Source organism: Solanum dulcamara, chromosome 5, assembly GCF_947179165.1.
Source record: "Solanum dulcamara chromosome 5, daSolDulc1.2, whole genome shotgun sequence".
Taxonomy (NCBI): domain Eukaryota; kingdom Viridiplantae; phylum Streptophyta; class Magnoliopsida; order Solanales; family Solanaceae; genus Solanum; species Solanum dulcamara.
Genome location: NC_077241.1, coordinates 70673669 through 70684979, shown reverse-complemented (window position 1 = coordinate 70684979; position 11311 = coordinate 70673669). Strand labels below are relative to the sequence as shown.

Below are 11311 nucleotides of genomic sequence, written 5' to 3'. Positions count from 1 at the left end.
TTGCAATGCGATGGTGAAATTATTTCACCTCAATCCTTAATCAGACTTAGATTCAAGTCTTGAGAATGGAGAAAAACTTATATTAGATAGAAATCAATTCAAATTTAATTAATTTGCAGTTTTTTCTACGCATACAAGTATAAAGTTTAATGCCGACATTGTTTTTTCACTCTAACAAGAAAAGGAGGAAGAAAATATGAACCAAAAATTGAAAAAGGAAATAGAAGAGTGAAAAATACAAATATCATACATACTTTTGAACGTACTACAAAATACATGGATAACTCGGTTATCAAATTCCCAAAATTGTTCTTATTTGATCAGGTGGATGTCTAGCCAATGACTTTGGATCTGGGTAGCCATTCTCAGGGTCCATGATAGCCCTGTAAATTAGCTCATAGGCTTCGGCAAGCGACCTAGCTACCTGAACACTTGTTTCTGATCGCAATCTTGGAGCTTGCATCTGCTCAAATTCAGGAATGGCAGTTTCACTGCCTAAAATGAGACCAAATAAAGCCTTCAAACTCTCGGCAACAGAAACCGGAGATGTATCCTCTTGTTCTGCTAATGGTGTCCTAGCTATGGAGTTGCCAGATTCATTAATTTCTAATGACTTGCGGAAATGTGACATCTTATTTAATAAACCACATCTTCTTAGAATAGCCTCAACTTCTTTTTCCACGAGAGCATTTATGTGATTGTCTATCATCACACCTAGCTTCTTCACATAGCCGCTTGCAACTTCATGTCCAAAAAGTGGTTGCTGGATCGCACATAAGCAGTTGATTAGGAAAATTTTGGCCGGAGTTTCACTGGTCTGCATAAAACAAAACAGAAGGTTAACGCTAGGCATAGCAGGCAAAATGCAACTGTCTGATAATACTATGTTATACCACCCTTATCAATTGACAGTTTACTCATGGCAGCAGACATGGAATAAACGCAAAATCAAGATTTCAGTCAATCATCTAACATAAGGTGGTCCAGCAAATCACTCGAAAAAAATACTATTGTTAGAGTAAAATGTCCCAAACACAGCTTGGAATGTGTCAGATGGTAGGATGACTCCACGGTTTCTTGTTTTTCTTTCTGTTTGGTTTCTTATCTTTAATGGAGGATAGAGAAGGGGAATGAAATTTCATCAGCCAAGATTACAACACAAGAGGCCTAATTGGACTTTGACCTATAAGGGAAACAAGACTTAAAATACCTGTGGTAAAGGTGCTGAATTGCTGCCATCCAAAAGAGCATCCACAGATGTTCTGCGCTGTTGACTTGGATCAGAAGGAATTCTGCTCCTTCTTGAGGAGTGCATGGAACCTTTTGACTTGTGCGCCTCTGCTGCTTGCTCACACATCTGCATGGAAAAGCATAATAAGTCTGATGTGGCAATGCTGCAGAAAAATCAGCAATGATGCATTTACAGTCTGTCACACGTCAAGAACTCCAATACAAACAATCTTAAATTCTGAAATCACTCAAACAGGAGAATGAAATCAATAGTGAATTCTAGTTTTTCTGATGTATATAGCTGATGCACTTCAGTTTTTCAAATAAACTAACTAATTAACTTACTTTCCCCAACATATTCCTCTTTGCTGCACACGAGAAACAAAGAACAGTGCTAAGAATTCAGCAGAAAACATATTCATTCTCGCGATCAACATCAACCAAGGTTGACATGTACGTAAGATGATTTAATATTTGGTCTTACTTTAATGGAAAGACAAGTCATCAACTGTGAATAAGCTACCTTTGTTTCTCTAATTCTTGTAAGCAACTGTTTCTACAACTGTAGTGTACGGGGCGAGCTTACGCACCTCAATTAATTTCATAGGGTACTAACTACCTCTCACCATCACAGACACCCAGGTACAGACAGGAAAAATGACCTGGTGTTTTTACCTTTGCTGGTATTTAACCAAATCTCATGGTTCTCAATCCATTTCATTGATCATTAGGCCACATCATTTGGGTGCAATTCTTTATTTATTTTTTGAAAAATAATCAACAGCTTCCCAGAAAAAAAGAGAACCATTAACAGCGGGTGTCAGTTGTTAGAAGTCACATCATAGCTATTGTCATGGGTGTCCAACATTTTACAGGTATCTATGGCTATTTTAGGACATCTGAATGTCATCTAGCAATAAATTAGCCCTGCACTGTTAGTAGGGTTAAAGTAATGAAATCTAGATGTTTTTTCTTCCTTTTTTTTCAAACACAAAAAAGAATATATATGATTAATACAAATTATTCAATAACGATTATTAGAGTGATCCTGTATCTAGATTTCCTTCCTTTTCTTTTGATTGTTTTCCTGCAGAACAGGGGTCAAAGATTTAAAAAAGGCTCCCAGGCACAGTTCCCAACATCTTTCACTCTCCTACTTCTTAGGAGAGCAGAATCCTCTTTTCTGGCAACTGCTTACCGGATTTGAATCCTTTCTTTCCTTACAGTGATATTCACGTTATGTGATTATTATTTTTCAGCTTTTTATTTCAAGATTTTCGAACTTTGGTGTTTGTTTCCGGAATGTTTCTCAAAAGATTTATTTTACGACAGGGGATAAATCTTTTGATATTTCTGAAGAATTCCAAGTTCAGATAGATGGTACAATTGATATTTATTTTTTTGATTTTTTTTTTTGGGGGGAGGGGAAGATGGGTGGGAGGTGGGGGTACAGAGTAATAAAAATTAAATGTCTTCTTTTGTATGAAAATTTATTTAAAAAATAATAATAACATAGGGGTGGGGGTGGGGGTGGGGGTGGGGTAGTAGGAGTTGAGGTATGAACAAATTAGCTTTGATTTAATATTTTTTGGCTTTAGGAGATTAAAGTGGATTACAACTATTTTATCCAAACCATATTTGACCAAATTCATATTTACCCATATTTTATATGGTTGGATTGTGATCCAATCCATTTAAACTCAATCTATATTCAATCCATCAAAATCCAATCTCATCCACCCATTTGCCACCCCTAGTAGGTTCCTTAGTGTAATTGCAGTACAAGGGGATCGAGCTCCAGAAAAAAGAAACTTCTGGAGAGCTCTCAGTCTCTTATACTGGGGCAGTTAGAGCAAATTGCAAGCCAAGGAAAGTCTTCCTTTCTTAGGTTTGAGTGGTGATTGCATTACCTTAGGAAATACAGCAACATTTCCCAGTGAGGCCTAAAAGCAGAATCCTCACGTGTCTTTCCTATTAAATGGACCAACCAAATTAAGAGGATCATGCAGTTTTTACTTGTTTAACAAAAAAAAAAACCAGGAACTAACAAGGAACTAATACATTCGTAAACTAGTACTCATTTTTTTCCAAGCAATTGTTTACTTTAAGTAGCTTGATGACACTAACCTGAATAATAGGGTCTAGCAAAGCAGATATAACTGGATCAAAGTCGGGCTTCTTTCCTGATGCAGGGAACATCATGCCATCATGTGTTTGAATAATTTCAAGCAGCACTGAAACTCCTTCCCTTAAAGCTGGTGGTGGAGAAAGATCAACAGCTACCAATGGAGGATACCTCAAAAGCTTATCGCCTCGACCCTTTAGTATGTCAAAAAATGTTTTCTGGGCTGCTTCCTTGAGAACCAATAAGGTATTACATAGAGATGTTTCTATCCCCAGCAAATCTGATATCTGCATTGGAAAAACAGTAGAGGGCAAGGAGTACTTAAAATGGGGGTGCCAGAAGACTGGATTCACTAGCAGCAGATTTCAACTCACTGTGTAGAAATAGAAATCCAGTGTATTGCTAAGCTTGTAAGAAATTATAAGATTAGGTTGGGAGTGCAAAACTTGTTCCACTCTAACTTTAAAAGGGCGGCAAACTCCATCAAATATCCTGTCTAGAACAAAAGTCAAGTCAGATTCTGTCTTCTCAGACTCGCTATCTACGCCTTTGGAGTAGTTATGACTAGTTGGTCTAGTATCTGATGCATCTGGGTCAAGCAATGCAAGGACAAGCTCTCTTTCAGATGCCAATGCCTGTCATAAAGCAAAAACATGTTCAAAATCAGATGCAGCAAGTCAATGCGCAAAAGACCCTTTTTGTGCTTCACAGGATGAATAACTTAAACTCTATGTTAAGTCTATCACCTGATGCAACCATCCCAGCATGTCACCAACGTATCTTAAAGGATCGTGAGCATGCACTTCAATTGGCCTGGGAAGTCCACCAGGTCCTCCTCGCGTAAGAGCACTTATAAATCTCCTAAACAATGCATTGTGCCTCATGTTTGCCACCTAATATTTCAGATTGCGTGAATATGAAATGCATATATCATTGCGAAGTTTGTTAAATTATTATTCTAGTTTTCAGTTAATTTACCTCTTCTGCACAATATTTAAAAAGCACTGGTCTTTCTTTGAGACACCTGACTGCTGTTCTCAGAAGTTCGCCAACTTCAGGGTTATCAACGTCACCAAGTCTCCTACACTCTGTCTGAACCCACCTAGAAAGAAAAACCAGCGTAATGTCAAACATAGCAGAAAGGCCAGATGACGCAGAAAGCTCAGATGACCACTGCACCACTTGCTTAAGCACTTTTAACTATCCATCTAAGAAATTAGACAAATCATATGACTAACTAATAGTAGACAGACCAATCTGAACTAAGTCACAATACCCCAGACATCAGTCACTCAGACAAAACAGAGGTACGCATAAGCAAAGAGAGCACTAAGGGGTCATTTGGTAGAATGTATTAGAAAAAATAATGCATGCATTAGCTTTGTGTATGTGATACCCATAATTATTGCAAGGGTAGATATGTCTTTTAGCTAAGGAGAAAAAAGGAAAAGGAGACAACTTTTAATTTGTGTGTTTTTTTTTTAAATGAATTAAAGAAGTAACAAAAAAGGGATCAGCAGCCACTTCCTGCTCAGGAAGGGCTCCTATTGCTGACCCTTTTCCCATTCCTTAGTCAGTCTCCTTCGTTTTTTTTTTAAAAAAAGAAGTTAAAGTGAAGCTACTGAATTTTTAGGGAAAGAGCAAGGAAGATAAAATTGATAAAGCTTCATTTCGTAGGGAAAGGTAAATTTCTGAACTTAGTTTATAGATTTGATTTACAAATTCCATGGCTATAAAATTGGGGTTGAGAGTTTAGGAAAATAAGGGTTAAAGAGATAGAGGAAATATGTTAAATTCTTATGTTATGTTTATGGCTTATATTGGGTTCAAAGCAAATTTGATGACATTAGAAAACAGTAAGCAGAGGTGTTGTTTCTTAGTCTTAAGCACTAGTTTGGTACACTTCTTGGTGAGGAATTGAATGAGTGAATGGTATAAATAGGTTGAAATGGCTAAGGATGTGAACTTTTTGAATTATTCATAACATGAATAGATAGGATTCGACGATTCAATTTTAGTATGAATTAGCCTTACATGAAGGAAATTAACACGAGATCGATATGTGTGATTATAGATTGATTGAAGTGAGTCTTATGGATTGCTGGAGGTGGCAAGTTTGGTATTTCAACACGAGTATTGTGAGTAGTAATCTTACCACAATTTGCATTTTTATAACTCTCATGATTTATACATAGTTTATAAAGTGAATGTGTTACCGAATGTTTTGAACTTGCATATGGGACAAGTCTTTATTTAATATGATATTGAAACAGTTAGGTGAGATGCTCTCACTTTTATAAGACTTGTTTATTGTTAATTGAAATATGATTTACCATTATGGAAAAGATTTATTATTTACTTGAAAGTAAGTATCTTGATATATGTTTTTTTAATGGTTTAAGTATTATATAATGTGATTTGATAAGAACTTGAATGTCTTGATCTATTTGAAAAATGCTTCTACTGATTATAAAGAAAAATATAAGTGGGAGTAGACCTTGATGGATTCCGTAGCTGACGGCGAGTTCGTTAGACCTGGTGCACCTTATAGTTATAGATTACCGATATAGCCCTTGCTAGTGGGAAGCTAGAACTAGCATACCGTCACTGATATCCCTCGAGTAGGGATCTACTGATATGAATATTTGACTCCTTTAAGAGGGGGCCACATTAATTACATAATTCATTCATGAAAATCTCCCAAATATAAGATTTGATATGAAAGTGTTTTGCTGAGTTTATTACTATATGTTTACATTGATTTTGCTCACAAGAGACAAATAAGATTGAATATTGTTATCGTTTTTCTGAAAAGGCCTTTATTTCATGATTTTGATTATCACACAAGTCTCTGACTTATTCTTCATTAAAACGGTTGTGTTAAGTGTTATTACTCACTGAACTAGCGTCTCACTCCCCGCTAAATGTTTTTACAGAGAACACAAGTGGCGTTGGCGAGGATTTCATTAACTACAGCTAACGAGTTAGCAATTCATGGTAAGCCCGCACTTGTTCGCGTGGCATCAAGTTATTTATTTGTTGTAGACCTTTCTTTGAACTCTTAGAGTTGCTCTAAAGTCATTCATTTATTTGAGTCATGAGTATACTTTTATTATCAAAGACGCGTGATTAGTTCAAACTTCTTTTCGTATTTGGAGATGAATTGGTATTATTGCGTGGCGATTGGTTTATTGATGGATATGGTGTCTTGATTTAGAGTTGTTTAGTTGTGTTGTTGATTTCTGAGACAGGAAAAACTTGGATAGACCCAAAAACAGAAGAAAGTCTGCCCGACTTTCTATAGAATTCTGGTAAGGCTTGTTTTGACACTCTCCCCCTTAGTACCGGTCACGATCTTAAATTGGGTCGTTTATTAATACCTTGTTTGATACACTTTTTAGCCTATGTATAAAGCATTAGTTATACACTCTATAATGTATTGAGGTGTTTATAACTAATACCATGGATTTTCATGTATTAGTAATACAAAGGGTTTCAACACATGCATTAGATTGATGAATGACATAACTAACCCTCAAATCCCTCTCAAGACATTTCCCATTTCCCAAAGCTAAAGAGTGAGGAGGGTATTTTTGTAAACAAACATTTTTTTATAAAAGATGCAATGCATTTTATTTTTAATACACCAAACCAAACATTGCATAAGAAATAATTTCATGCATTAGTAATGCATGCATTACTAATACACTCTATTTAGCATTATTCTTATACACCCTACCAAATGACCCTTAATTGTAGACTGTGTTTGTAACCATAGATTAGTATTGTTGTAAGAGGCCCAGAATAGATGTTCCAGTCACACAAGGAGCAGATTGACAAACATAGATTATACGAGAAACAAATGGGTGTCTGAATACCCTGCCACACAATATGAATTTTACCAGATAGCTATACAGTTTTACGTTCCAGACATCAGCTGACCACCACAGAAGTTACATTTTCTGATAGGCACTTAAATGAGAGGATCCTATGACAGGAATATACTATGAAATGTCCCAAGTTCAAGAGTCCATTGAGACAGAAGAGTAACCTGCAAAGGCGTTCATATGCTCCTTCTTGATACATGGCCATCATATCCATGAGCTCCAAACCAGCACGCTAGCGAAAGTATTCGAGTCAATTTAGCAAAAAAAAAAATCACGTTTGTGCTTGCCTTGTATATATATATATATATATATATATATATATATATTATTTTTTTGAGAATGGTAACAGTGTCCTTGTCTTGTATACAATACTAACATTTGGAAAAAGCTAGGCTATCATTTGGAAAATATAACTGAAACTAGATGAATGAACTCTTTTCATTTACCTATCATGTAAGGGCTCTTGAAGCGAAAAAATGCTCTTTTTCCAGTTCAGTTAATTGTGAAGTTTCCCATAAATCCTTTGGGTCACTCATGTAGTTCAACTTGTATAGACAATTGGCAGTGATTTGTTAATAAAAATTTAGACTTTCATATTTCAATGATCTATAGCTCTTGTACAAGGTGCCACTTTTTTGTCAGCAAAATTTTCCAACCTATTTTTTTGTGAAAAAAGTTATCACATATATCTAAGTTAGACTTGCTTCTATAAGCTAACACACCTTTTGATGGACACAACTGTTAAGTGATTGGGAAAGCATGACATTAGATAACTAAAAGTTTCTAGAATAGATGAGCAGATATTGCAGGAGCACTTGGTAAATATGTTCCTTCTTTTGGTATATATCAGTGTAATTGGTTAATCTGGCCTGAGATAAATTCAAATTGCAAAACATGGTTAGTGAGGATTCGTATAACCAACCCAACTTTTTTCAAACTGAAACGTGGTTGTTGTTGTAGTTTGCAATTGGTTAATTGTTATAATTAGTGGGATTAGAAAATAAAAATGAATCTCAATATATGTCCTGCATGGAGTCCCATTATTCCATGAGTAAATAACGGATTCTTAATTCATCAATCAAGATCAGGATCCTTCATTTGCCATACCAAAAGCTGGATCAAACTACATGTAGTGTAGATCAGATCATGTCACACTTTTAAAGACATAAAGAGAGAAGTTTACTTGGTGGTGCGTCCTGAGAAGCACTTTGCAGTTGGCATGGATTTCTTGCACATGAGCAAGTGCCTTAAAAAAATTCTCATCCAGGTCTTCTTCTCTTAGAGCATTAATCTACATCAACATAAAAGTTGTAAAGCAGTATGTTAATAACACAAAAAAAATATGCAATATATGAGTGATATAGGCTTCAACTCAAAAGGAATGACTAAAACCTCTTCTGGGGATAGCTGATAATCACGAAGAAAGCATGACACAATTTCTTGCCTCTGTGTAGTAACTTCAAATTCCTGTTTCAGCCGTTCTGTGGTACTGATAATATCGCCTGTTGTGGCATTGCAACTGCTTAAAGCCATTGCAATTCTGGAAAATGCAGGCATTACAAGAAGACATTTCAGCACGACAACTTCTTTTTAATTGATGTAACGGCAAGAGAATGTAATACATAATAAGTCCTTGTAATACCATCTACGGAAGATAATTGATTTCATTTATCATATCTATGCAAAAGAGGGGAAACTCAATACATGAATTATTGATTGCATTTATCATATAATTGCCTAATTGGTATTTGGAAGTTGCCGTCTGACACGATAGGTAGACATGTTTGTAGGGAAACATGCTCAAGAAGATGAGGTTGAACAACAGAGGATTCTTTTCGGCTAAGTTGCTAAGTACAGAACACCCAGCTACTACTTAGTAGGATTCTTTTCAATCAAACATTAACTTTTACTCATCCAAATAGGCAATTAGCACAAACCATCTAAAGGTATCCCTCTCCGCTCTATCCATTTGATTATTGTGTACAAAAGTATTGTCAAACTTTAAAACTAAGACCTTCAAAGAAAACTTCCAACAATAGGACTTCACCTTCGCAAGCACTCATCCAAGGAAAAAGTTCACTTAAGATGACTTTAGGATTTCACCTTCACAAGTAACTTCCAATGAATAAATTCATTCAAAATGATATTTTTTTCTTCACTAGTGCAAAAATGTCCATGCTGTCAAGTTAATTATCTTAATCAACATGATCAGATTAGTTTTGGAACCAAGTTCCCTACGGGAAGTTCGGAAGTGGTATACCTTTGTTGTCCATTTGACTATTTCCTATCCGTCCAGCTAATCATAGTTTCACCAAACCATGATACTCTGTACAATATCTTATTCTAGATGAGTGTATGAACTCCATATTTCAACTTCTTATCAGCTATCCAGGCAACTGGAGCCTACTCCAGGGAGATCATTTCATTTTGCCACCACCTAAAAGACTCAACTAACCCAGTACTGTAAAAGGCTTACTACAAAATAATTTCTATTTTTTAGTAGATACCTCACATCTCAAATACCTTATCCACTAGCAAGTCAAAATTTAGTCCAAATATTCCTTCAGATAAAATAGTCATCATGGCTAAAAACAAAATATCATTGTCTGGGATAACATGTACTTTTGTAATGAATGGTTTCTTTGGAATCACTTCCACACACATCTGATACATCTCCAATAAAATGTCCAACATACGATAAACCAGGTTTCCTATCCTCAAAAATACCACCCTTTTTTTAAATACACATGCCTATTATCAGGTCTTTTAAAGAGAAAGAACATGAAATATCGTGCACCAAATTTTCCTCTCCTAAGAACATCACAATCCCCTCCACTTCTTCCGTACATCACATGCACTATTTACAGCAAAAAAGAAAAAAAGCAGCATTTCATTCTCAACAATTCCAAAACAAGAGAATGAAAGAAGGATAAAGAAAATTTAGTTCCTTAGAAATTAGAATATAACTAGTTAACTTCCTATCAACACACATCAAAACTACTAATGTGTAAGTAACATTCTCAAGCCAATAAAATCCAAATGGATTTCACTTATATACGCCAACAGTACAAACAAATTTTAGGCTATCCTAGTAATTTAACCAGTTGTAGCATGTTGCATTCCTAATTTTCCAAGTAACTAGTTCACTTATCATGGGTGACCAGATAGTTTTAAAATAGCTTACACCTGTGGAAGTTAAACTTCATCCAAATATATTAATCGGAACACATCAAAAAATAGCAGAGTAATACTTAATAATTCCTTACTTGTCACAGCATTCAACGATCTCATTAACTTCTTCTTCAACTTGATCCAGCGACTAACAAAATCCGTTTAAGAAAAAAGAAAGTTAATTCGCCTGAGCATTACAAGACTAAGAACTTGTACAGAAACGAACGAAGGAAAAATTCAAATTTCAACCTTTTGAGCAGCTGTGGAGGAAAGGAGGAACTCATCATTGATAGATAGAGAACGCTTCTCAATAGTGGATCGGAGGTTCCGTCGAGAATGAGGTGTGTTTTCGGTGTAGAATTCGGAGAGAGTATTCAGCGACGCGAGTAGATCCGGCGTGTCTGTTCGAGTTTCCAACACTTTCTTCAGCTTCCGAGACAGCCCTGGTGCCAATGCCATCGCCGGTGACCGTCGATTTCCTCTCCCGGCTGTAATCTATAGATATATGAATTCGTATGTATATGTAAAGCTTTTCATATGAAGTGATCGGAGTTGCACAGATCTCTTCCTCTTCCTAAAGATGGAAAAAAGAGTTAAACAGAGTAGAAATAATTATGGGCTTTAACACCCAAAAACATCCAGATGGGCCATATAATATTTTGGTTTGGGCTGTTTAATAACTTTGGTCAAACCTGATCCATATTGTGAGTCGAGGTGAAAAATTTTATGGGATAGTAACTTTCGGATCAATCTTTGAAATATAGCCACTATTTAAAAAATTATTGAGAATTAGTTATTTTTTAATGCAAAAATGTCATGAATTTCAAACTTAAATAAGTGAAAAAATTAGGATACTATCATATGTATTTTGAACTTAAAAAGAGTGAAACTTCATGAA

At 35.7% G+C, this 11311-nt stretch overlaps 1 protein-coding gene across 1 annotated transcript; it reads right to left on the bottom strand.

Annotated features, from left to right (window-relative positions):
* Positions 1-221: 221 nt before the first annotated feature.
* Positions 222-11002, bottom strand: LOC129889562 (conserved oligomeric Golgi complex subunit 6). The gene is made up of 11 exons (XM_055964921.1): positions 10663-11002; positions 10509-10561; positions 8635-8782; positions 8426-8533; positions 7407-7474; positions 4334-4457; positions 4102-4248; positions 3730-3990; positions 3358-3642; positions 1211-1357; positions 222-817 (listed from the first exon to the last, which is right to left on the bottom strand). The coding sequence occupies exons 1-11, from the start codon at positions 10870-10872 to the stop codon at positions 293-295; spliced, it is 2076 nt and encodes a 691-aa protein (XP_055820896.1). The 5' UTR covers positions 10873-11002; the 3' UTR covers positions 222-292.
* Between the last annotated feature and the right edge of the window lie 309 nt (positions 11003-11311).

Excerpts from the sequence above, each read along its gene's own strand:
- LOC129889562 (XM_055964921.1), bottom strand. The coding sequence starts at position 10,872 with ATGGCATTGGCACCAGGGCTGTCTCGGAAGCTGAAGAAAGTGTTGGAA. Across the intron at positions 8,783-10,508 it reads ATCGTTGAATGCTGTGACAA|AATTGCAATGGCTTTAAGCA; the intron begins GTAAGGAATTAT and ends TGCATTTTCCAG. Across the intron at positions 7,475-8,425 it reads TTCTCAGGACGCACCACCAA|CGTGCTGGTTTGGAGCTCAT; the intron begins GTAAACTTCTCT and ends TACTTTCGCTAG.